This window comes from Geotrypetes seraphini, chromosome 7 (genome assembly GCF_902459505.1).
Source record: "Geotrypetes seraphini chromosome 7, aGeoSer1.1, whole genome shotgun sequence".
Lineage (NCBI taxonomy): Eukaryota > Metazoa > Chordata > Amphibia > Gymnophiona > Dermophiidae > Geotrypetes > Geotrypetes seraphini.
Window position 1 is genome coordinate 133,268,766 of NC_047090.1, and position 27,168 is coordinate 133,295,933.

The 27,168-nt window shown below is 46.7% G+C and overlaps 1 protein-coding gene across 3 annotated transcripts in view; it reads right to left on the reverse strand.

Moving 5' to 3' along the window:
• NEMF (nuclear export mediator factor) overlaps nucleotides 1-27,168 on the reverse strand; it is a 137,193-nt gene that overhangs the window by 18,677 nt on the left and 91,348 nt on the right. For 2 of the 3 annotated variants that reach the window (XM_033951340.1, XM_033951338.1), the window contains exons 17-25: nucleotides 25,680-25,783; nucleotides 25,212-25,274; nucleotides 20,957-21,069; nucleotides 19,320-19,377; nucleotides 17,845-17,903; nucleotides 5,603-5,723; nucleotides 4,004-4,259; nucleotides 2,709-2,751; nucleotides 736-785 (exon numbers count right to left, since the gene is read on the reverse strand). In XM_033951340.1, the coding sequence (XP_033807231.1) occupies nucleotides 736-785; nucleotides 2,709-2,751; nucleotides 4,004-4,259; nucleotides 5,603-5,723; nucleotides 17,845-17,903; nucleotides 19,320-19,377; nucleotides 20,957-21,069; nucleotides 25,212-25,274; nucleotides 25,680-25,783 (867 nt within the window). The remainder of the gene's footprint in view (nucleotides 1-735; nucleotides 786-2,708; nucleotides 2,752-4,003; nucleotides 4,260-5,602; nucleotides 5,724-17,844; nucleotides 17,904-19,319; nucleotides 19,378-20,956; nucleotides 21,070-25,211; nucleotides 25,275-25,679; nucleotides 25,784-27,168) is intronic. The other variant, XM_033951339.1, reaches the window with a different exon arrangement.

Genomic DNA, 27,168 nt, shown 5'->3' on the forward strand with positions numbered 1-27,168 from the left:
AGTAGCATATTCTATGGCCATGACCCCAATGGGAATACAATCTATATGCATCTTCATAAAAAAAAAAATGTACAACCAAAAGATCAAACCAAACACCTAAAGAGTGAAGCTTCTGGGGAGAAAAGTATCTCAGTCATTGTGCAATGGTGACACCCACTGCCTGGACATAGTACAAAGCCACCAAGTTCCAAAGGAAGCTACGCTACATGGGTGGAAGACCACTTTCAACTAAGGGGGGAAAACCTAGGGTAGATATGAATGGTTGCTCAAAGCACAATAGCCCAATATAGACTGCTACTGGCTGTACCGAAAGCCCAGACAACCAAGTGGAAATTGCTACGCGACAGCACAGTTTAACAAAGCTGCTCTGTGTAACAGGTTTCTTTGAAATAGAATTATCAGGATGTAATTCTTTTGATTCTTAAATTAGGGCTCCTTTTACGAAGCCACGTTAGCAGTTTAACACGCGTAATAGCGTGCGCTAATTTGCCGGCCGCACCAGCCGCTACCACCTACTCTTGAGCAGGCGGTAGTTTTTCGGCTAGTGCGGGGGTTAGCGCGCGCTAAAAAGGTGCGTGCGATAAAGCCGCTAACGCGGCTTTGTAAAAGGAGCCCTTAGTCTCCCATTATCTTTACATAAACGCATTATTATGGAGAAGAGTCAACCTATTTACAAGAGAATCAGAGGAAAATGTTAAGATTTCATCTGGAGGACCAGGGCTAAGAATGTCTCACCTTCTCTCCTTGGCGGAAATGTGTCTTCGGCCATCTGCCTTGTTTTCACTCTAATTGAAACAGAAGTTATGTTAATAGTCTTAACAATATTCCAATTTATATCTTCAGGAAACAGTAGCTTTGCATAACAAATGAAAAGAAATGAAGTGGGGAAAGCATGTTGAACATAGCTCAGGGAATTCTTTCCAACCCTTCCAACCCTGTGTGTATGTTTGTTGTATCTTTGGGGATTGCTGGGAGTAATGGGACAGTTTGCAAGGGGGAGTAGTAGTTGGGGAGGGGGCAATTCTGAGAAAAAAATGAACATTTTGTTAAAGCTTTTATCACCCACCTTAAGAGTAACAAGAGTTCATGACTCAATTTCTTCTCTTGTCAAGATATCATAATGAAATCATTACTTCATTTGCAAAGATTTGTATAGATTCTCTGATTCATTTCAACTATTTGTACAAAATAATATTAAACCACTTAACCAGCTCTTGGATATGACAAGTGAACTCAATCAGTATAGATTCATGTGCCATACTTTTAAACAACTGTGTTGTTTGAGCGCTTTTTTGGTGCGAGCCATGTGACAGTTTGAGTTAGGGTAGTTCTTTTTTTTTTTTAATCCTGTTTCTCCTTTGCTGTTTTGTACTTGTCTGTATTATTTCGTGTGGTTTTGTATGTGATTTTTGTTCCTCGCTTAGATTTGTGGATAAGCGGGTTATAAATAATTTAAAATAAATAAATCCAGAAGTTTTTCACTGTCTCTTTCAAGTGGCGGTGCAGTTGTGGTGAAGACTATTTTGGGGAGTAAGAACAGTTTGCAGGGTGGCGTGGCAGTTGGCATGAGGTATTTTTGGGGTGTGAGGCAGTTGGTGGAGTGATGGATTATTTATATGGATAGTTTTTGGAGTGGGGCAGCTGCAGGGAGTCGTTTTTGGAAAGGGGAAATTTGTGGGGTGGTGGAGCAGCTGGGGGTAGTTTTGGAGGACTAGGTTACTTTGCAGGATGGCTAGTTAGTTGTGAGGGCATAGGTTTTTGGAGTGGGAAAGATTACAGGGTAGTTTGTGGAGGTGATGGGAGATTTACAGGGTGGGCAGTTGGGGTAAGTTGCTGAAGATAGCTTTTGGGGTGTGGTTGTGAGGCAGAAATCAGGGATAAAGCAGTTTGAGAGGTATTCCCTAATAGCTATGTTTCACTATATGTAAGTTTCTATGCTATACAAGCTGGGTCTCTTTCTGACATAGAAATGCATTGGGCCATCTTTAGGAGGGCTCATTTCTCTGATTTTCCTGGTCTGATTTGGCCCACTTTTTAAATGATTGTGTCTTTTTACCAATTTTTGCCATATGCCAGGTTTCATCACATTTCATTAAATTTTCAGAGAATTAATTTGACCCCAAACAAACAGGCAGATGGACAGATATTCTAGACCCCTTTTGTATAATTCTTTCCAACTTTGATTGGATTGGAAAGAATAAAAAGCCATAAAACTGTTTTTTTTTAATTGGGCCTGAAATACTGCACTAATTAGCCAGCTGGGAATGGATCCTGGCCAACAAAATAACACATAGCCATTTATCCGGCAATATTTAATGGAAGATGGAAGGCTATCTATCTCCTGTTAAATATCCGGCTCAGCGGATTAGCCGGTGACTGGCTATGTTGCATGACATAGCTGGTCACTGCCAATATTCAGTGATTCGCCGGTTAACATTGGTAGCCAGATAGAGAAACCTAAAAGGGTGGTCTATCTTTGGCCATTAAGACTTAACCAGCCAGCTGCTGAATATTTGCCCAGCGGGCTATGTCTTGGACAGCTAAAGATAGACTGGATATTCTATGCCGACCACCAGACACAGCACTAGCACTGAATTTCCGGTATCACCATGGACCGCAGGAGATTGTCGGTGATCTCCTGCAGCCTGAATATCGGAGGGATTCTGTCAATAAAGTAGACTCCATACAGTACATAGCAGGTACCTCACCTGGTTAGAAGTCGGCTCCTTCAGAACAGTTGTCTGAAAAGATCTGTGAAGACATAAAGGGAAGGTTTCCTTACAGTTATATATCACAAGTAACACACTAATCTCTGCAGATTGGAATTCAAGGGATATGCAATGTGACTACAAGAGCCTCAATCAGAAATTCCTTTCAGTGTTTATTCTCTCAGACTCAGTGGAACCTTGCCAAAAAGCTAGATCTCTGTGAAAGAGACTTCTGTGGCAACAAGCTTATCTGAAGAGAATTTGTTCCTTTAGAGTCTACTAACAGTTCTACCATAAAATAAACCAAGGATTAGAGGCTGATTGAATTTCAGTTTCAGCACCAAATTTCTATTTCAGTTTCTGTGCTGAAATTGGCTTCTTTCAGTTCTGGCCGAAACTGCCAGTATGTTTTCGGCTGAAACTGGAACAGGAACAGTGCTGTGTCTCTAAAACAATGTTGTTGTGTCCCTCAAACAGCAGGAGCCCTCTTCCTGGATCCCCACCCAGGCTAACCTTATGATCTTTGGTGGTCTAGTGGTATAGTCTGGGCAAGAGTGATCCCTAGCCACTCCAACCATGCCGGCTCCTTTGTCAAAAAGTAACAGTCTCACAATGGAGCCAGCATGGGCATGAGTGACTGGAAATGGCTTCTGTCATGACTGCACCATTAGATCACTAGTGATCATAAGGTATGCCTGGAAGGACCTACTGGTGGAGGGGGGAAATTCTAGAAGGGGGACTGGGAATGAGAATGCTTCTGTTTGGAGGCAAGAGGAAGGAAGGGGGGGGCCTACAGAGCTGCTTAGGGGCAACTGGTTTTGGTTACCAAGTAAGAACATTTGGTTGCAGATTTGCTTTAAGCTGGAATTGAAAAAATTGATTTCCCTATACCAGGGATTGATAATAATCTGTCATTGGAACCTCATGTCAATTTACTGATAAAAAAAAAATCTTTTGGGTTGTTCTGGAAGTTGAGGAGAATTAGAAAGTACTTTGATCAACTTCATTTTCAACTATTAATCCAATCTTTGTTTTTGTCAATGATTGATTGTAGCATAATTTATTTGGATTGCAGTATACAAACCACTTCATACTATTATAATTGAGAAAGGCAATTATTGATCATATAGGAGCCAGCTCTGTAAGTGCTGATGACTGCCAAGCATTCCCAAAATTGATCAAGCTCCTTCACTGTGTGGGGGCAATTTGTATTGTATTAGATCCCCCCTCCCAATCATTTTGAAATGTTGGTGCTTATGTAGTAGTATACAGAGTAGTATGGGGTATAACTTTACCTTTGTGTTTGAAGGTGAGACAGATCAATGACTGTGTCTGGATAGCTCGGCTCCCCTTCATTTTCTGGATCTGCTGTCTCTTGGCAGGCTTGGGCATCTTCCCCCTCTTCCGCCGATGAGGACTCCTCATGGGTCTGAGATTCTACTTCTTCAGTGATCATTTCTTCTGTTTCCTCTTGAAGGTCCCTATTGGACTCTGTCATTCTTACATTTGGTGTTTCTTCTTCACTGCTACTGTCTTCTCCTTCTGGCGCTGCTGAAAAAAAATAAAAGCTGGTTACTAACATCTACATTTGTCCCCTTTCAAAAGTGAGAGACATACTCCCAAATTTGATAAATGGCGCCTAACATTAGGCGCAAAATTGAACGTGCCGTTATAGAATAGGGTCAGTTACTTGCGTAGCATAATTAGCTAATTAGAACTAAATTGGCACCTAGTTGGAGATAAGCACCAATCACTGGTGTTAACAAGCACTAATTATCATTTATGCACATAACTGACTTACACCCCTAATCTATACTAAGCGCCCCATATTCAGTTTTAAAAAATTTAGTTGATAACATTATTAAAAATTTTTTATATGTCTAATTATAGTAAGGATTATATAAGATATATTGTATGTACAATATGTTATAGATATATCAAGTGTATACTTAAGATAATTGTATGAAACTTTATGACACACTTGTTGTTATATGAAGAAAAAATCAATAAAAATTTAAAACCAAAAAAAATTTATTGAAACATCTTATTTTATAGAATTTTTCAAGTACCACATATACTCGAATATAAACAGAGATTTTTGGGCCCAAAAATGGAGGTCTCAGTTTATATTCGAGTCAGTGCCCATCTGCCCCCATCCTGGACTTGCTGCAGGTCTCCCCCGAGCCTGCTGTAAGCCTTGGTGGGCCAGCGGTAAACCAAGAGAGGAGGGATCCCTCCCACCTCCTGTCTCGGCCAACTCTAAAACATCCAGCCATTTCAGATAGCGGTTCACAAGGGGCAGGAGCTTAGGAAGATTGCTCCTGCTCTGGTTCACCGCTAGACCACCAGGGCTTTCAAAGTAGGCATTCTAGAGGTCTGGGAGGCAGGAGGGAGGTGGGATGTGTTAGAGTCAGCTGGGAAAGGAGGTAGAAGGGATCCCTCCTGTCCTGGCTCACTGCTAGACCACCAAGGCCCGGAAAAAGGCCTGCAAGGCATCAGGGGAGGGAGGGAGTAGGGACAGGATGCAGAGTCTGGCAGGGCAGGGGAGGGAGGGGGGATGGGTGGAGAGCCCAGAAGGGCAGGGAGGGAGGAGGGCTGGATGCAGAACCTGGCAAGGCAGAGCACTTGAATATAAACCCTCAGTTTTATATTCAAGTTAACCTTTTCCCCTTTTAGGAGAAAAAAAAGGTTACCTCGGAAATTCTGAGGCTTCCTACAAAGTCCTGGAGGGTAGAGAAATATAACCCACTGGTCTCAGAATAAAGTGGGATTGTACAAGAACTCTGCTGTTATAGTATACTATTTTAGCGCCCAGTTTTTTGCTGATAACTTTACCACCATTTATAGAATTCTCGCCTATAATGTGCCCTTTCCACAGAACAGACGGACAATACCTAAAAGTTCCAGGTCCTCAGAGAGCAGCTCTGTGGCACTGCTGGTCACACTCTCCATGTCCTCATCCTGCATTTTCATTCTTCTTTCACCTCTGTGTCTCTCAACACAAAGTTCATCCACCTACAACAAGAACATGAGCTTGGTTATTCCAGTGTCTCTTAACTCAATCTTGGAGTACCCCCTTGCCAGTCAGATTTTCAGGATATCCACAATGAATATGAATGAAAGAAATTAGCATATAATGGAGGCAATGTATGCAAATCAAGTTTATGCATATTCATTGTGGTTATCCTGAAAACTTGACTGGCAAGGGGGTATTCCAGGACACAGTCAAGAAACACTGGGTTATTCCATGCATGCTTAAAAATGGAGAGGAAACAAAAGTCTAATGAACAAATGTTTGAAGTTAGATATGTAAAGATGGAACCATCTGGAATTAAATTCCTCAGCTGTGCTTGCAGCAGTCTCTAATATACAATAGTCTGAAATGTACTTCAAGGCCTCACCTGCTTTATGTGAATTTCACTGACTTATGGTCAAGGTTTGCTGCATGTTTAAACTAATTTGGGTAGTTAGTATACAAGTCAGTTTATAGAGGCACCTCACATTACTTGGTAAAAGAGCTCACCGACTACATTCCACTAAGGACCAAATCTAAAATAGCTCCCCCTCTTGTCGGTTCCCCAACCACTTGCTCCAAGAAGCAGTCATTTATGACATCTAGGAATTTTACTTCTCTAGCACTCCCTGATATAACATTTAACCAGTCAATGTTGGAGGTAATTGAAATCAGTATTAATCAAAAGGGACAGGGGAGATATGATGCAGACGTTCAAATACTTGAAAGGCATTAACGTTGAACAAAATCTATTCCAGAGAAAGGAAAATGGTAAAACCAGAGGGCACAATTTGAGGTTGAGGGGTGGTAGATTCAAGAGCAATGTTAGGAAATTCTTCTTTACAGAGAGGGTGGTTGATGTGTGGAATGCGCTCCTGAAGGAGGTGGTGAAGAAAATGGTGACAGTTCAAACAAGCATGGGATGAACACAGAAGATCTCTAACCAGAAAATAATGTGTACACATTGAAGGAACTAAGGCCAGTACTGGGCAGGCTTGCACAGCCTGTGTCCTGTATATAGACATTCAGTTGAGGATGGGCTGGGGAGGGCTTTGATGGCTGGGATGGTTAAGATGGGCTGGAGTAAGCTTTGATGGAGACTAGAGAATGACACGGGGAAAAAATCTGTCCCCGTCACTGCACCGTCCCCGGCCCACCATCCTCTGCACCGCCCTGTCTCCGCCATTCCCTTCACCGCCTCGTCACCGTCACCGCCATCCCTTTCACCGCCCCGTCACCGCCACTGCCATCCCATTCACCGCCCCGTCACCGTCCCCGTCTAGCACCCATCTTCTTCCCTCCGCTCCCCCATAGTCTGGCATCTGTCTTCTTCCCTTCCAGCATCTTCTCCCCACTCTGCCTTCCACATTTCCCTTCAGGATCTGTTCCTCTCTACCCTCTTTCAATGTCTGTTCTATTCCTTTCCACCACCACCCTTCCCTACCTCCTTTACCATCTGTTCCTTTCTACCACCCTTCTTTCATATCTTCTATCAGTCCCCCCACCATCACTAGCAGTCTCTCTTCTCCCTTACCATGAGCAAATAGAACTTCTGAAAATTGTATTGCTGAGGCATTATTTCTAGTACGCCTTTTTTTTCAGATGGATAATGACATCAATTTTATAATTCTTACTGTCTGCTCTGATTTCATTCACAATTTGGTTTGTGTTTTGTACCTGAGGATTCCATGAGGCATTTAACCTTTTCCTGTCTCTTCTGTGATTTCAAGTTGATTCCTTCAATAATAGAGTCTCAAGGCAGTAGCAGTTTTCTATTTTGGGCTCTTTTGACATTGTTTAAGGGATTTCTTGTACATTTGGTGCTGGTCTTCTTTGATGAGGTCACTTCAGAATCTATTTCCAAGGAAGTGAAACTTTTTCCCTTTCACCCGCTCCTTCCTTGTGTGAGCCAGAACACGCGGTCCCCGCAAGCAAGTAATTTTATATCATTTTCATTCTATTCATTCATAGAAATTAAAGTCTAGATAATGCCAGTCACATAACAAAACATGATTTTACAAAAATAATTCCCTGCACAGTCAAGCCTACAAGGATTACTAAATGTCTTTCAGCAGCTCCCCTCCCTCCCTCCCCCTTACCTTTGTGGCCAAGTCAAAATGATCTACCAACAATAAAATTTTAAAAACACAAAGCACGCTGTACGCAGAGAAAATGTTAATTATCATTTATATTCCGCGGGTTTTCAAAGAGGTCAAGGCAGATGACTTTATGCAATGTCACCTCAGTAACAACTATACAAAAATAGACAAATATTCCCCCTCCCTTTTTACTAAACTGCGATAGCGGTTTTTAGCGCAGGGAGTAGCGCTGAATGCCCCACGCTGCTCTCGACGCTCATAGGCTCCCTGCGCTAAAAACCGCTATTGCATTTTAGTAAAAGGGGGCCATAGTGCAAAATATAGACAGCAGATATAAATTCTCAAAACGGACACATTTTGATCACTAAGTTGAAAATGAAATCATTTTTCCTACCTTTTTGTCTGGTGATTTCATGAGTCTCTGGTCCTTCTTCTGGTTCTTCTTCTTTCTTCTCCTGCCCCCCCCCCCTCTTTCTTTCTCTCTCCCCCTGGCTCCCCTCTTTATTTCTCTCTCCCCCTGGCCCTCCTCTTTCTTTCTGCCTTTCTTTCTCTCCCCCTTGACCCCCTCTTTATTCCTGCCTTTCTTTCTCTCTCCCTCTGGCCCCCTCTTTATTTCTGCCTTTCTTTCTCTCTTCCCCTGGCCTCCCTCTTTATTTCTCTCTCCTCCTGGCCCTCCTCTTTCTTTCTGCCTTTCTTTCTCTCTCCCCTTGGTCCCCTCTTTCTTTCTGCCTTTCTTTCTCTCTCCCCCTGACCCCTCTTTATTTCTGCTTTCTTTCTCTCTCTCCCCCTGGCCCCCCCTCTTTATTTTTTCCTTTCTTTCTCTCTCCCACTAGCCCCCACAAAGCCATCGTGCCAATTTCTCCACTTCCACGATTCTTTCCCTACCCTCATCCCCAAGCCAGCAGCCGATTTCTCCATGCTCCTACCCCGATGTCCTTATGTCCTGAACTTCATCGGGAAGCAGCAGCATTCACAATTCACTGCTGTTGCCCGCTTCAGGCCTTCCTCTCTGTCGGGTCCTGTCTTCATGAAAACAGGAAGTAGGCAGGACCCGGCAGAGAACAAGGCCTGAAGCCGTCAACAGCAGCGAATTGTAAATGCTGTTGCTGCCCGAAGAATGTAATGGAGCACTGAGGCAGACCGCTTCTCCCCCCCTCCCAGCCGAACCCCCGCTGACCCTATCTCCCCCCCCCCCCGTGAACCTTTCCGACCCTCCCAACGAGAGCAGCAAACCTCCTTCGCGGCTTTCTCCTCCCTCTGCCGCTTCACTGATGACGTCATCAGTGATGCGGCAGAGGGAGGAGAAAGCCGACACTACTGGAGGGAGGTTTGCTGCTTTCACTGGGAGGGTCGGAAAGGTTCACTTGGGGGGGAGAGATAGGAGGGTCAGCGGGGGTTTGGCTGGGAGGGGGGGAGAAGCGGTCTGCCTCGGTGCTCCAAGGCCTGGCGCCATTACCTTTTTCGCCCCTCCCACCCCCCCCCCTTGGTATGCTACTGCTCTCCAGCTCTCCTTAGTTTGCTGGTTTTCTTTTTCGGCGACCGGCACGCTTTCAAAGAGCCGCGCATGCGCGGTTGCTCAAAGTTCAATCTTCTGCTCTGCTGCAACTTCCTGTTTCCGGTTGGGTCAGAGCAGAAGATTGAATACTGAGCAGCCGCGCGTGCGCGGCTCTTTTGAAAGTGTTCCGGTCGCCGAAAAAGAAAGCCGACAAACTAAGGTGAGGTGGAGAGAGGAAGCTGGTTAAACGATCGAGCCAGCGTGCGGGTGGGCGGGTGGGAGCTGCGGGGACCGCACGATCCTTTATGCCTCACTGCGGTGACAAGACCATTCACCGCTCCACGGGGCGGTGATGGCCTTGTCCCCGTCCCCGCAGAGGCTGCTAATTTTCATTCCCCGTTTTTGGCGGGTTACCCGCGGCTAAACGCAGTAGCCGCGGGTAAACCGCCACCGTGTCATTCTCTAATGGAGACTCCAGTAGATGGAACCTAAGCACACTACCGGGCATGGCTCTGGTCCAGAAATATCTTAAGAAAAAGGACCATTTAAACTAAATAATTAATTTATGGAGCATGTATGGTTGGGCAGATTGGATGAACCACTCGGGTCTTTATCTGCCGCCATTTACTATGTTACAATGTAAAAACAAGCCTGCTCCAAAAAAGCACAGTTACTTACCGTAACAGGTGTTATCCAGGGACAGCAGGCAGATATTCTCACATGTGGGTGACGTCATCCACGGAGCCCCAGCGCGGACAGCTTTTCAAGCAAACTTGATTGAAGTTTCAAGTTTGCACACTGCACCACGCATGTGTGTGCCTTCCTGATCCACTAGAGGGCGCATACCCTCCTCATGGTCCTCAGTTCAGATAGCTAGCAAAGAAGCCAACCTCGGGGAGGCGGGCGGGTTGTGAGAATATCTGCCTGCTGTCCCTGGATAACACCTGTTACGGTAAGTAACTGTGCTTTATCCCAGGACAAGCAGGCAGCATATTCTCACATGTGGGTGACCTCCAAGCTAACCAAAAAAGGGATGGAGGGAAGTTGGCAATTCAAGAAAACAGATTACTCAAAACCGACTGGCCAAACCGGCCATCGCTCCTGGACAGAGTATCCAGGCAGTAGTGGGAGGTGAAAGTATGAACCGAAGACCAAGGGGCAGCCTTGCAAATCTCCTCGATAGGCGTCGACCTGAGGAAAGCTACAGAAGCCGCCATCGCTCGGACATATGTCCGGCAACTTGACCATGCAGCTCGAGACCAGCCTGAGCGTAGCAAAAGGAAATACAAGCACCAACCAGTTGGACAAGTTGCGCTTGGAACTGGGCGTCCCAACCGATTAGGGTCGAGGGACAAAAACAATTGAGGAACCGTCTGAGGAGACTGAGCGCGTTGAAGATAAAAAGTCAACGCCCTCTTACAGTCAAGTGTGTAAAGCGCCACCTCGCCCGGAGGCGAGTGGGGCTACAGGAAAGAGACCAGAAGAACAATGAAATGAGGGAGCGGAAAGTCCGAAACCACCTTGGGCAAGAACTGGGGTTGAGTACACAGAACCACCGTGCATGAAAAAATACAGGAAAAGACGGGTCCGCAAGCAAAGCTTGTAGCTCACTGACTCGCGAGCAGATGTGAGAGCAACCAGGAATACCACCTGCCTGGTGAAATAATTCAAAGAGCTCTAGCAATGGAATCAATAGAGGTAGCACCAACTGAGTCAGGACACACAAAGATCCCATACCACCGGAGGGGCTTTGAGCGGAGGATGTACATTGAAGAGATCCTTCATAAAGCGGGGAACCGTCGGATGGACGGAGAGCAGCGTCCCATCAAGCGGCCGATGACCGGCAGCAAAAGCACAGAGGTGGGCTCGAATAGATGTCAATTCGAGACCAGACCGAGACAAGAGAAACAGATAAACCAGCACTGAAGGCAAGGAGACAGAGAGCGGATCCATGCGGTGCTCAGCACACCACGCAGCAAATCAGGACCATTTCTGGGAATAGCATTGCCGAGTGGAGATCTTTCGAGAGGCCTCGAAAACACCCCCACCGACTTGAAACAGAAGGAGGGAGGCACGTTGCGAGGAACGAAGCTGATAAGAGTAGAGACTGCAGAATGGAATGCAATAGAAACCTCAACTCTGAGACAGCAGAGAAGTGAACAGAGGTAGGAACAGAGGCTCCCTGACAAGCTGGAGGAGCCGGGAGAACCGCAGCTGCCAGGGCCACCGAGGAGCCATCAAGATCATGGTGGCGCAGACCGACAGGAGGAGTAACAAAGTAAGGGAAGGGAACCCATAGAGGAACCTGCCCATCCAATCGAGAAGGAAAGCATCCACCTCGATGCGAACCCTGGGAGAACATCCTCGAGCAAGATCGAGGCAACCAGTGAGAGAGGGGCAAAGCGAACAGAACTACCTGTGGGGTTCCCCACCAGGCAACCACATGCCGCAGAGTCTGAGAATGGAGCGACCATTCATGCGGCTAAAAAGGGGTGACGCAACGTGTCCACCAGACAATGCTGCACGCCCCGAAAACACACCGCCCAAAGAAAGAAGTAGCGGGGTGACGCCCCCTGCCAAAGACGAAGGGCTCGCCTGCAAAGTAACAGGGAACCTTGTCCACCCTGGCTTGGTCACAGGATACATCGCCCCCGGGATGACGGGACTCACCAGGACCCCGCAATCCATCGACCAATAACGAAAATCCGTCCCGGCATTGAAAATGGCCCGGAGCTGCAGCAGATTGATGTGGCTGCGACGGTCCTCACCCGACCAAAGAATCCGATCCAAGCGCTGGGAAGCGGGATCCCTATCCTGCCATCACTGAAAAGCTCGGGTGCAGTGGGGAACACGAAGAGGAAACCAGGCGAACATCGGGACATGAACCGTGGAGACCCAAGATCCCAAAGCATCAGCTCGGCCGAGGTCGAAAACCGCTGAGTCACCAGCTGACTCAGGCGCAGACAGGCGGCCTGCCGAGGCAGTGGCCGAAAAGACCGGAGGCGGACCGAGGACAGAGGGACCATCGTCCGGTATAAACAGACAAGGCCCTCTCCATGAGGTCGAGACAAGAAGGAGCGCAGACAAACTGGGTCCAGGTCCGCCCAGACGGACTCCCGAGACCGGGGCGGACAGAGACTGAAACGCTCCCAGATCAGAAACTAGTGCAGGTCCCGAAGGGCCCGGACCAGACGTAGCCCGGAGGATGGGAAAGCCCAACCGACAGAGGCGAGGCTAAACTCCCAGTGCGGAGACACGGTGACACCCCTCCCGAAGGGAGGGGAGGAATCCCCAGAAGAGAGCAGCCCGGAGGCTATGCGAGAATAGTCCAAAAGACGGCCAGGAGTCGCCGAAGCCGGCTGGACCCCAACCCGAAGCCGCTGCAGCTATAGCGACTGCCGCGCAGGAGGCCGAGATAACCCAAGAAAGGTATCCGGAGGGCCCCTCCGGAGAAAGAGTCAAAACCACCAAGGAAGAAGGGATTCAGCTGAAGGCGTCCCGATAGGCGAAGGACCGGTCGCGGTCTGAAAGGTGGTTAGTGGCTTCGGCAAGAGAGGCCTCAAGGAACGCAGTACTCACGCAAGGAAAGGAGGTGAGACGAACCTGGAGGGTCCACAGCCCCACTCTGCCCCAAGCGAGATGACGCATGGCGGGAGCAATAGAGCGGGAGCAGGGAGAGAGTCTCCACCAGGAAACCAAACTCCGCACCACAACCAAATAGGAGCCGGAGACGCCGAGGCACAGAGCCACAGACGAAGTCGAGGCACGAAGCCCCTGTCAAAACCGGGGCGCAAACCCGCAGTCGACGCCGAGGCCCAAAACCCCAGTCGACTCCGAGGCACAAGGCCACAGTCAACCCAAGGGCACAAAGCCCCAAGCGACACCCAGTCACAAAGCTTCAGTTAACGGCGAGGTACGAAGCCTCGGTCGCCAGCCGACGATGAGGCCCCCCAGCCTCAGTCGACGCCGAAGCACAAGCATTAGGCGACGCGGAGCAATCGGCTCAGCCGACGTCGAAGGTACAAAGCATCCATCGATGCCGAGACACCAAGCCCCGGTTGACATCGAGGCAGCAAACCTCAGCCGCAGTCGACGTCAAGGCACAAAGCCTCAGACGATGTCGAGGCACAAGTCTCAGGAGACGTCACGCCGGCGCCCAAGCCTCCGACGCCGCCGAGATACAAAGCCTCAGACGACGTCGAGGCACCAAGCCTCAGACGACTTCGAGGCACCAAGCCTCAGTCGACGCCGAGGCACCAAGCCTCAGTCGACGCCGAGGCACCCAGCCTCAGACGACGTCGAGGCACCAAGCCTCAGTCGACGTCGTCGACGTCGAGGCACACAGCCTCAGTCGACGGCGAGGCACAAAGCCTCAGTCGACCTCGAGGCACAAGCCTCAGGCGACGTCAAGGCCGAAAGCCTCAGTCGACGGCGAGGCACAAAACCTCAGTCGACCTCGAGGCACAAGCCTCCGGCGACGTCAAGGCAGAAAGCCTCAGTCGACGTCGAGGCACAAAGCCTCAGTCGACGTCGAGGCACAAGCCTCAGACGACGTCGGGGCACAAAGCCTTAGACGACGTCGGGGCACAAAGCCTCAGACGACGTCGGGGCACAAAGCCCCAGTCGACGTCCAGGCACAAGGCCTCCGTCGATGTCGAGGCACACAGCCTCAGACGACGTCGAGGCACAAAGCCTCAGTCGACGTCGAGGCACAAAGCCTCCGTCGATGTCGAGGTACAAAGCCTCGGTCGACGTCGAGGCACCAAACCTCAGTCGACGTCGAGGCACAAAGCCTCCGTCGACGTCGAGGCACAAAGCCTCAGTCGACGTCGAGGCACAAGCCTCAGACGACGTCGGGGCACAAAGCCTTAGACGACGTCGGGGCACAAAGCCTCAGACGACGTCGGGGCACAAAGCCTCAGACGACGTCGAGGCACAAAGCCTCAGTCGACGTCGAGGCACAAAGCCTCCGTCGACGTACAAAGCCCCCGTCGACGTCCAGGCACAAAGCCGCCGTCGACGTCGAGGCACAAAGCCTCCGTCGACGTCGAGGCACAAAGCCCCAGTCGACGTCTAGGCACAAAGCCGCAGTCGACGTCGAGGCAAAAAAACCTCAGCCGACGCCGAGGCACGAAGCTTCAGCCGACGTCGAGGCACGAAGCCTCAGTCGACGTCGAGGCACGAAGCCTCAGTCGACATCGAGGCACGAAGCCTCAGTCGACGTCGAGGCACAAAGCCTCCGTCGAGGCACAAAGCCTCAGTCGACGTCGAGGCACAAAGCCTCCGTCGAGGCACAAAGCCTCAGTCGACGTCGAGGCACAAAGCCTCCGTCGAGGCACAAAGCCTCCGTCGAGGCACAAAGCCTCCGTCGAGGCACAAAGCCTCCGTCGAGGTCGAGGCACAAAGCCTCCGTCGAGGTCGAGGCACAAAGCCTCCGTCGAGGTCGAGGCACAAAGCCTCCGTCGAGGTCGAGGCACAAAGCCTCCGTCGACGTCGAGGCACAAAGCCTCCGTCGACGTCGAGGCACAAAGCCTCCGTCGACGTCGAGGCACAAAGCCTCCGTCGACGTCGAGGCACAAAGCCTCCGTCGACGTCGAGGCACAAAGCCTCGGTCGACGTCGAGGCACCAAACCTCAGTCGACGTCGAGGCACAAAGCCTCCGTCGACGAACGCAGCCTCAGTCGACGTCGAGGCACGAAGCCCCAGTCGACGTCGAGGCACACCGAAGTCGAGGTTCAGAAGTCGGCACCGTACCAATGAAACTGGTAAGAAAGGTGCAGCAGTACGCTCCATAAGGGCAACCTCGTGAAGAGTATTCCCATGAAAGGAGGCACGCATCGGAGGTCTCGTCGAGGCGGGCACGATCGCACTCGATGCCTGGAATGCCTGAGACTCAGCCGGTGGCGTTACCAAGGTAACGCACCTAGAAGAAGGAAAGAAAGAAAAACTTACCGGGGATCGAAGCTGCACAGTCCGATTCCAACGAAGGAAGAGGGTCCCGGCCATTCTGCTCACACAAGGTGAGCCCAGAGAGAGGCCAGGGAAGAAGAAAATACAGCTGCAGGCAAATGAGGCCTAGCCGCATGGCTGAGGCCCCAGCCGGAGGAAAAACACAATAAAAAGTCCTTTTTTTTTTTTTTTTTTTTTTTGAAACAAAGAAATACACGATCAATTAACAAACGCACAGCGACTCCTTAACAAAATAAAGAAGCCGCGGTGCCAGAAAGGCACTTAGAAGAACGCAGAGAAGAGAGACAGGGTCTTTCTGGCTCAGCGGAAAACTAAGAACTGAGGACCATGAGGAGGGTATGCGCCCTCTAGTGGATCAGGAAGGCACACACATGCGTGGTGCAGTGTGCAAACTTGAAACTTCAATCAAGTTTGCTTGAAAAGCTGTCCGCGCTGGGGCTCCGTGGATGACGTCACCCACATGTGAGAATATGCTGCCTGCTTGTCCTGGGATAATAGCGTGTAAATAGTGCTCCTAGCAGATGCCAAAACCTCCAAAACTAAAACTGAAAAGAAAAAGCATTAGGAATATATATAGAAGTGGAGAAAATACCTAAGTTACTATTTCTGATTTACTCATAAAAAGCCTCAACAAATAAAGCTGTTTTAAAAAGTTTTTTAAAACGCAATATATCTTTAGCTAATCTCAATTGTAAAATCAGATTATTCCATAATCTCACTCTTGCAAAAGAAATATCAGTAGTTCTAGTACTACAGTGGTCTTGTAGCTTATTGAAGTTACATGAATATGGGGTCATTACAGTTTTCCAAGCACACTGTAAAAATTTACTGGTTATATATAAAAATGTGCTGTGTATTTGTTACTTGGTTGAAATTACTCGGGCATGAATTGGGATTATACATGTTACAAACAGCTACAATACATACTCTATAATCACTAGTAGAGAATCCCACCTACAGTCACACAACTACACTGTGCTAAATACATAAGAAGGAAGAACAAACAAACAGGCCAATCGTACACACAATCATTCAAAGAACAAAAGAACACATGAAAAAGAAAAAATCTCAGATGAGCTTGATGGGTAAAAAAAACTCCACTTTCTGAAATCATATACAGATGATCAGCTGTTTCTGTTTCTTCTTCCATTCAAATAAAGCAAAAAGTTGATTCAATAATTGCAAGGAAGGATTCACTATATCACAAAGGCACAGTATGTACTCAAAGGCAAAAAATGCCACAAAAACAACAGGCCCTTAGCTGCTGTGGAACGCTGCTGTTGCTGCCAATATCCCCAAAAGCCTAGAGTACACAACTTCGTGCTAAACAAATGCCATTAGCACAAGACCCGACAGGGAACTTCCATGTTTCGCCGGAACTGTGTCAGGGATCTTGTCTCAGCAATAAGAAGCTGGTATCACCACGCAAAGGCAGAAACTGCAAGAAACACACTGCACACAGAATGGCACCAGGGATTCAAGACGCCAGCGGCTGTCAGCAAGAACTGTAGAGAACTCCGTCCACACTCTTAAACAGCCAATCCATTGCCACTAACACAAACCAGAAGAAGGCAGACCACTCGATTCGTACATTCAAGCCCAAGGGCTCCACTGTTTGCAGATGGAAAATCCAATGTTGTTCCTTCTGACGTAAGAGACGTCGCCAGTCACTCCTCCTGATAGGCTTAGGACAGTGTTTTAACACACAGCATTTCAAAGACCAGAAATCATGCTTCAGCTGAGTTGAGAGAACTTTTTCATTTCAGGCTGCCAAATTGAATATGTGGCCCGGAAAAACTATGCAAGAGGCTACTTCCTATTTTGATTTTAGAAAACTGTTAAAACACATCAGTTTGATAGGTTGATATCTTAATGCATTAATTGATGTATTTTAATATCTGCCTGTTTTATCTGTATGTTATCTATTTGCACTGTATGTACCAACTTTTCCTGTTGTGAACCGCTTTGAACCTTTTTGGTATGGCGGTATATAAAAAAATAAATTATTATTATTATTATTAAAATGGGACACCATCCATTCGCTTAGTGGTCAGGCATGAACGATGCTCCAGTAACCTGGTCTTCAGAGCCCGTGAGGTTTGTCAAACATAGAAAAAGCCACAAGGGCACTGAATGATGTATATAACACCAACCAATAAGCAGGTAGTATTGCTTTTCAAGAGGTAAGAGCGCATGGTTTTGGGGTGTATAAACATCCGGGTTTCCATCATGATTTGACACATGGTACATCGCCCACATTTACCTTACCCTACCAGAGCCACCGATTCTGCCTCTCCCAGAGGACGCAGTTCATTAGGGCTTAACAAATCACATAGGTTAGTGTTTCTTCCAAAAGCAAATAAAAATCTGGATTATACATGTTACCCAAGGTGAATATTATAAGCTTTCGATTTGAATATATCCTATTAAATATCACTGTATTAAGCTTTGTGCAGTCCTGTGCTGCTCAGTATTTATACTAACAAAGTTACAGAACAGACCCAGACCCCCCCCCCCGAAACAAACATTATTAAGAAAACATAAATCAGCAGAAAATACCTTAAATAGAAAGCCAAACCCCATCATGAGATAGGAAGGAGGAAGAAAATTTTTTTTTCCTGAAAAAAAAAAAATGGAAGATTAAAAGTAGAAAATTTCTGAATATAGACAAATCAAAACTTCAACATTCTCCCCACTACACACCTAATCATGAGACGCTTATGATATTTAGGAGTCCCAGCCTATTTTTGCTTATTTTCATAAGGCTACTTCTTTTATTTCCCTCCTATTGTTTTTTACCATAATCGTCCTCCTTTCTATCATTATTATTGTATTTCATTACCCTGCCTTTCCCTTTGTTTTCCTTTTCTGTTTATTATGTTAGTCGATAATTTAATATGTTTTGTTCAGTGTCCATCTGTCTTTTATAACCCCTGTATTATCTGTAAATTGAATGATTTGTTCATCGCTTAGATATTTGAGTAAGCGATTAATCAAATACTTAATAAACTTGAAACTTGAATGCTTTTCCTCAATCCTTGAAAAGGAAGTATCCATTGATGAATTAATGGGACTGATACTTTATTTACCTTCTTTCCTATATGCTCTAAGTAGCTAACACATAATGGAGATTACCGTATTTTTTGCTCCATAAGAAGAACTTTTTTTCCCAAAAAAAAGAGGGTGGAAATAAGGGTGCGTATTATGAAGCGAATATACCACAATTCCCCCCCCCCGGGCAGTACCTTTAAATTGTGGAGGTCAGTGGACAGCTGCCTGCTGATTGTTGGGACCCGCAGCGCACTAATGCCTGGGCCCGCGACACTTCCTAATTGTGCCGGTCGCTGGTGCTTCACTGGACGGCTGCCTGCTATTTACCGGCATGTTGGGGCCAGCGGCACAAAAGCACACTGCTGCGTGGGTGCACGTCACAAGAACTGAGGCAGCCATTCAGAAGTAGCACGCACCCACGCAGCAGCGCGCTTTTGCGCCGCTGGCCTTGACATGCCGGTAATCAGCAGGCAGCCGTCCAGCGAAGCACCAGTGACCAGCACAATTAGGAAGTGTCATGGGCCCAGGCATTAGTTTGCTTGTCCACTGCGGGCCCCAACAAGCAGCAGGCAGCTGTCCGACCTCCACAATTTAAAGGTACTGCCAGGGGGCTGGGATTGAAAGTGATGACTGATTTGGGGGGGAGGTTGGATCGGAATTTAAAGGTGCTGGGATGGAATTTAAAGGTGCTGAGGGTATGTAAAAGTGATGATTGATTGGGGGGGCTGGGACAGAATTTAAAGGTGCTGGGGCATATGTAAAAATGATGATTGATTGTTTGGGGGGGAATTTAAAGGTACCGAGGGGCTGGGATAGAATTTAAAGGTGTTGGGTATACAATTTGGTTCAGAATGGGTTTTTTTTCTTGTTTTCCTTCTCTAAATCTGGGGTGCTTCTTATGATGAGGTGCGTCTTATGGAGCGAAAAATACGGTATCTATCTTAGAAATTACAGTACCAAACTCTACAGCATCAGGCTCTCACCTCGAATCATGAAACTTCCTGTTGTCAGATATTCTCCGGTTGGAGCAGTTTTTGATACCTGAGGAGAGAGGAAAGAGAACATTAAAGCAGACTGACTGGATTTCAGCTGCAGTGACAATTAGGTGTCCAATAAACTGAGTGCCCTTGGTATGGGTCCCGAAGTGACGGATTGGGTCAAGAACTGGTTGAGTGGAAAGGAACAGAGAGTAGTGGTCAATGGAGCTTGCTTTGAGGAAAGGGATGTTACCAGTGATGTGCCTCAAGGTTCAATGCTTAGGTCTGTTCTTTTAAACATTTTAATAAGTGTATTGCTGAAGGGCTGCCAGGTAAGATTTGCCTATTTTCGGATGATACCAAAATCTGCAATAGAGTAGACACCCCTGACGGTGTGAATAACATGAGAAGTTTGAAGAATGGTCTGAAATTTGGCAGCTAAAATTTAATGCTAAGATATGCAAGGTCATGCATTTGGGCTACAAAAAAACCGAGGGAACGGTAGTTTAGGGGGTGAAGAATTTATGTGCATGACAGAAGAGCGGGACTTGGGTGTGATTGTATGTGATGATCTTAAGGTGGCCAAACAGGTTGGAAAGGTGACAGTGAAAGCTAGAAGGATGCTAGGTGTCATAGGGAGAGGTATGGCCAGTAGGAAAAAGGAGGCATTGATGTCCCTGTATAAGACTCTTGTGAGACCTCATTTAGAATACTGTATACAATTCTGGACACCGCACCTTCAAAAAGATAAAACAGGACAGAGTTGGTCTAGAAAAAAGCTACTAAAAAGTTCAGTTGTCTTTGTCATAAGGTGAATGGGGATAGATTTAAAGATCTTAATGTGTATATTTTGTAGGAAAGGCAGGAGAGAAGAGATACACATGATAGAGATGTTTAAATACCTACATGGCATAAATGCGAATGAAGCTAGTCTCTTTCATTTGAAAGGATGCTCCGGAATGAGAAGGCATAGGATGACGAGGTGATAGGCTCAGGAGTAATCTAAGGAAATACTTTTTTTTAAAGAAAGGGTGGTTGACGTGTGGAATAATCTCCCGGTAGAGATGGTGGAGACATGAAGGGCCATTTTCGATAGGATATTTAAATCAGACTTTGGTCGTTTCTTGTAAGATGTCTAAAGTCAGAGGCGGAAAATGGCCATTTTCAAAATTGGCAATATCACAAGATGTATACTTTTTTTTTTTTTTTTTTTTAAATCATCTACTTAGATGTCTTGGCCACCACGACATCCAACCCTTAGGACAGTGTCTCTCAAACTGTGTGCCATGGCACAGTGTTGTGCCATGAGAGATTCCAGAATTTTACTTTATTATTTTTTAAATTCTCTTAGAAACATAGAAACATGACGGCAGATAAAGGCCAAATGGCCCATCTAGTCTGCCCATCCGCAGTAACCATTATCTCTTTCTCTCTCTAAGAGATCCCATGTGCCTATCCCAGGCCCTCTTGAATTCAGGCACAGTCTCGGTCTCCACCACCTCTTCCGGGAGACTGTAAGCCCAATGGCAGTGAAAGTCCCAATATGTATGTGTGAAGTTGCTACCATTCGTTTCAGTCAGTAGAAGCAGTGGCAAGGCATTTCTCTAAGTGTAGATTCACCCATAGAAAACCCAGTCTGTTACCTGGTGATGGTAGACCCACCAAGCACTAGTAATGACCCGTGCATCCCAGGCAGCACTATAGCACACTGCCATTGTGCCGGCCTCAGTCAGTGTACGTGGAGGCACTGGTTGTCCTGTAGATCAGAGAATTGATACAGAATGTCAGGAATATATATAACACTGTGTCAAGTAAGGTCTCTTCAACTAAGGGTTTACAATATGCTTCAGCCACAAAGTAACAGAGAGCTCTGACTGACCATCAGGTAATACTGTCACAGTAACACATATGAGTTTATTAATACATTATGACATATCAAATTATTATATTATTTTTATGGTAAAAAACAAAATTTAAATGGAAAAAAGCTCCATGAAAGCTATCTTAAAATCTTTTCCTCTGTCTATAAGACAGACACATCTAAACTGAGTATCTTTACTCAGCCACGCTGGGAACCTGAACTTCATAAAAATTGATATTTTCAAGGAGACCTTCAGCAGAATACGACTGGGAAAGTGCTTACTGCTAGGAGCATCCTGCATTATTTTGGACTGCTTATTACATCTTCTCCAGACTTAGGTAAGGCACTTTCCAAATACCATTCGTCTGTTTAAAATCTGGGTAAAAAAGACTTTTTGATCCTTATATGGGTAAGATTGGATGCACTGTTCTGCTTGCATACTTTTACCTGCATTTCACAAAGATACTCTCAGAGAGGGGATAGGATAGCAAAGCAGCAGAACATGTGATTCTGTACTATGAAACTACTTAACAGATGCAAATTTCTGCAGGCACATTTTCCTTGGGCAATTTTCAAAGGGAGGCTATTCATACAGTTTCCCTTTGAGAACTGGCTGAAAGTTCACAAGTAAAAATACCTGCAGTCTTTGCAGTTACCCACACACATCTGAAAACTGCCCCAGAATTCATCTGTGAACAGTCACCATGTTATTCTGCCTCTGTATTACATATTCCAAGCTACTCTATTACCAACTAAAGCTAGACCACCTCAATGGCTCAGTGACAGGCCCCTAGTTCAGTTCTTACTTTGGTCCCCCCCTTTTTAAAAAAAAAAAAATTACCTCATTCCTTTTGGTAGTAGTTCAAGATGAGTTATATTCAAGTAACTGTAGCTATTTCCCAGTCCCCTGAAGTCTTATGATCTACATTTTGTATCTGTGGCAATGGATGGTTAAGTGACTTGCTTGTAAGTAGGAACTGAACCCTGGGTCCTTAGTTTTCAAGACCACTGTTCTAACCACTAGGCTACTCTCCTCCTAATAGGTCATCTGAGGCTGAGAATGCTCTGAAAACAGTTGTCACCACTTCCAGAGAGAAGGGAGTTAAGGTCACTCCTTAAAGGTGGCTGATAAAGCTTCACAATGGTCTTTCATAGATTCACTGACTCATTCACCTGGAATGCTCTCCCAGAGGAAGTAATTGCAGAATCCACCGTTCTAGGATTTAAGGGTAAACTAGATGCACATCTCCCTTGAGAAGCATACAGTGATATGGGGACTAAAACTATGCCAGGGTACACCTGGCGGGGCTTCCGTGTGTGCGGATCACCGGACTTGATGGATCCAGGGTCTGATCCGGAGATGGCAATTCTTATGTTCAAAAACAGTTGCAGCTGAATGGGTGGGGTGAGATAAGACAGACCACTTTTTTGAGTTTTTGGAAAGTCTACACTATGGGCTTTATGAAGCAGCTACAGCAAAATGTGTCAAGCCCAGAGTCTAATTAAATTGATTTGACAGCAGTACACACTTCTCAGATAAGTGGTTTTTCTTTTGAATTTTTATATGCAGTTCACAAACCATAAACAGTTGCAATGATTAAAGAGTGAAGTACAGCCTTTTAAATGTCAGGTTTGCACTAGAGAGCTGCACGGGAACGGGGATGACGGGAATCCCGCGGGACCCGCGGGGATCCCGCGGGTTCCCCCTTTGGGTCACGGGGATCCCGTGGGGACGCCCCCTAGGGTCGCGGGGATCCCGTGGGGACGCCTCCGAGGGTCGCGGGGTTCCTGCGGGGTTGGATCGCAGCGGGGTTGGTCGAGCCGCGAGGGTAGTCTCCTTCTCCTTACCTGCCCTGTCGCAGCACACATCCGAACGGAAATCTTCCCGATGTCAGCGCTGACGTCGGAGGGAGGGCTTAAGCAAAGCCCTCCCTTCCTCCGACGTCAGCACTGACATCAGGAAGACTTCCGGTCGACTGTGTGCGGCAGGGCAGGTAGGAAGAAGGCAATGGCGTACGAAAGAGGGGGGAGGGGGCGGTCCGCCCTGGAGAATGTGCACAGCCGGTCAGGTCCCCCGATCGACCGACAACAGGCCCGGCCGACAAATCTCCCTGCCCTGTAGCCGCGAATCTAAATTACCTCTTACAGCAGCTTCACTACTTCAGCTGCTGTAAGAAGGTAATTTAGATTCGCGGCTACAGGACAGGGAGATTTGTCCGACCGGGCCTGTTCTGTTGTCGGTCGGGTGCAAAAGCGCCACAAAGGTGGAGGCAGGGATGGAGGAAAGGTGGAGTGGAGAAGAAAAGACGCTTAAGGGGGGAGAAGGCCGCTGAAAGTACTGGGGAAGACAAAGGGGTGGAAAAGAACGCTGAAAGGACATGGGGTAAACGGGAGGAAGGGGGGGGAAGGACCCTGAAAGCACTGGGGAAGACAAAGGGGTGGAGAAGGCCGCTGAAAGGACATGGGGAAGGCAGAGAGGGGAGAAGGATGCTGCCTGACAGGACATGGGAAAGATGGTGGGGGAGAAGGACACTGAAAGGAAATGGGGAAGAGGGAATGGGAAGAAGACGCTGGCAGAGAAGAAGACAGAGGTGCCAGACTATGGGGGGAGCGGAGGGAAAAAGATGGGTGCCAGACCAATTTGGGAGGGGGGAGAAAGGGAGAGGCACAGTAACAGAGCAAATGGAAGACACAGAGAGAAGAGAGGCAGTGGATGGAAGGAATTGAATGAGAACATGAAGAAAGCAGAAACCAGGCAATAAAGGTAGGAAAAAAATTATTATTATTATTTTTTTTTGCTTAAGGATAAAGTAGTATATTAGTTGTGTTGATAAAAATTTATAAACATTAGAGGCTCTGGTAGAAACCCATTTACAAAGTATGTATTCTTCCCAATTAATATTTCCAAATTAATAAAGTCTTTTTGCTTATTTTTAAATGGGTTTCTACCAGAGCCTTTAATTCAGTAGCATAATTAAATGAAATAACTATTTCTGTAGTTTATAGGGACGGGCGGGGACGTAGGGGATTCCTCGCGGGGACGGGCGGGGACGGAGGGGATTCCTCGCGGGGACGGGTGGGGACGGAGGGATTCCTCGCGGGGACGGGTGGGGACGGGTGGGAGTCCTCACGGGGACGGGTGGGGACGGGTGGGACTTTGGCGGGGACGGGTGGGGACGGGTGGGATTTCTGTCCCCGCGCAACTCTCTAGTTTGCACCGGCGTTCAAATTCTACTCTGAGTACTGTTTTTGAATGAGTCAGCTTTATTAGCCACTTCTTTTCTATATAAGTTCTTTGTGGTGTTTTTCCCTCTATCGTGTGGACACTCCTTAAATGTTACATCTTGAACTGGAATAAGGGCACATTATTGAGGGATTCCGGAAGGACCACAATCCAAGACCGTTGCTGCAATGTCCAGGCTAAGTAAGTTGAAGGGCAGGAGGAAGGAAAGATGTATGATATGAAATAGGGGTAAAACCTCCTGCAGTTATAAATGAAAGCTTAAGGCACTATGGTGGGTCCTCGTTCTGACCAAGCTGGAATTATCAAGGACTAGAAAGAAACTACACTTCCCCCTCCGAATTCACGGTTTCACATTTAAATTTTTCGGTCTATTTTAAGCCCTGTAACCCCCCCTTAAGCCTTACCTGGTGGTCTAGCGGGTTTTTGGGGCAGGAGCGATCTTCCCACCCTCCTGCCCCATGCAGATCGCTCATAGGAAATGGCTGCATTGAGCTCCCGTAGTCTCTTGAGACTACGACAGGAGCTCAAGGAGCCATTTCCAATGAGCAGGAGTGTGGGAAGATCGCTCCTGCCCCGAAAACCCGCTAGACCACCAGGTAAGGCTTAAGGGGGGGGGCTTACAGGGCTTAAAATAACCGGGGGAAAAGCAGGGGTTAGGGGCAGAACCGGCCCGAATATTATTCACGGTTTTTTTAATATTCGCGGGCTGGCTCTGCCCCTAACCCCCGTGGATATGGAGAGAGAAGTGTATAGGATTAACAGCAAAAGAGTGGAAGGAGGGTGCAATAATTACCTGTAGCATTCTTGATGACACAACTAGTTGCTCCATGAAGGTCAGCATGTACATATACATCTCCTGAGAGAAGAGATGGTGACACTTCATTAATAAAACTGCTATAACTCATGGATCTCCAGTCAGTCTCCTGCTCAACCTTGTGGCTAGAAGAAAACCACTTCCATGTTATCCCTCCTACAAGTTCCTTTAGTTTTGTGCCTTGCAAGTTACTAATCACTTTAAAGTGATCCAAAAAATGAGTGCTACTAAAGAGAAAGTCTCAGTACCAAGGGCTACCAAGGACAAACTCATAAGGCACCAGGTTTACAAATTTAGGTGGTGAGCACCAGCTGCAGACAACCCTCCTCTTGAGTCTCGGGGAATATACCATCTCGGACAACAAAGACAAAGCTCACAAAAAAAATTTTGTTTGGTCATTCAACAGAGCTTTTCATTGGGATCACACTCCATTTAGCATTTACTAACCTGCCTTCAAATATCTCTTCACAATCATCTCATTCTGCTGTTGATCTCTTCCAGCTATGACGAGATAATTTTCCGAGCTGATGAACCACAGGAACTTCTCAAACCTGCTCAAACATAGCAAACCATTCCAAAACAAAGAGCAGAAACCCAGCGACCAGGAAGTTAGACAAATTCTCCACTGCTTGTTTTCTCACAGATTCAGAAAACAGAATTACTGGCCTTATTTCTCCCTGGCCTGGCCCTAACCCGTTTCACCCCCAGGTGCCATCATGTGATTGACATGTGATCACCGCATTTAAGGCGACCACCGAGAACAGAATCTGGACCTTAATTTCTATTCTTTGCAATATTCATATTTTCCCTCAATCTTCACAAGCTTCCACATCTCCAAAACATAATGCTGCAGGCTTTACTGTAGGAAAGTCATTAGCAGGATGATGTGCTGTGTTTGTTTTATGCCTCATGTATTGCTTAGTGTTGAGACCAAAATGTTCCACTTTGATCTGAACAAGCTATCAAACCTTCTTTCATATGTGTGCACATTTTTCAAGTATGATGCAACCCATAGTATGGCTCTTCTTTAGCAGTGGTTCTTTCTTGCCACCCTCTCACACAGGCTATATTTACAGTCAATATTTTCCCCAGCCTCAGCCAAAGACCTCTGTAGCTTGATAGCTTAAAGTTATCTTAGTCTTCACAGGGACCCTCCTCTAAAGTTTTCTTAACCCACAACTATGGAGAGACAGCTTGATTGAAGCAGTGTCTTGATGGTGTCAGCTGTTTCCACTTTACAATAATGGATCCAAAAGTGCCCCAAGGGATGTTGAAATACTCTTACATTTTCTGATACCCTTTCACTCATCTGTACCTTTGAATAACTTTATCCCTAGTCCTTTTGGAAACACTCTATTCAGCATGTTTAAACCTTTGCTTCAAGTTGAGGGTGGATGACATCAAAAATGTTTTTTCTTGTTTGTTTCTTTATCCTGATTTTCTCAAGGTCACCCTTCTGAAGCAGTGGTCCCTCATTGTTGTTGAGTTGTTTGAAGGGGGATACCAGGGTAAAATACTCTGGGATGGAGGGTTTTGATATTTTCTTGCTTGTTGTACCATTATATAGTTATCATGATCATTTTTATGTCTAGGGAAGGGGATTTTGGAAGCGGGGGATTGTATAAGCAGGGTGGGGGGTTCTGAATATTTGTTAACTATCTCTTAATATCAGACTTCAGATTCAAGCCACCACCTGTGGCAACAGATGCAAGTAAGAAGTGCAGATCTCCTCTTGCCTAGGGTTAGTGAACAAAAGCATAAATGTGTACATAGTGAGCAAGGGATCCTGCATGCCTCAAACCTGGCCCTACCAACATGATATAATGTGGGCGAGAATCAGGATAATGGAAGGATACAGCAGTGACGAGAGCATCTAGGCTCTGACAAGAGAAGATCCTGTTGCTCCTGCCACAGCCAGTACCCTGGTTCCAAGTTA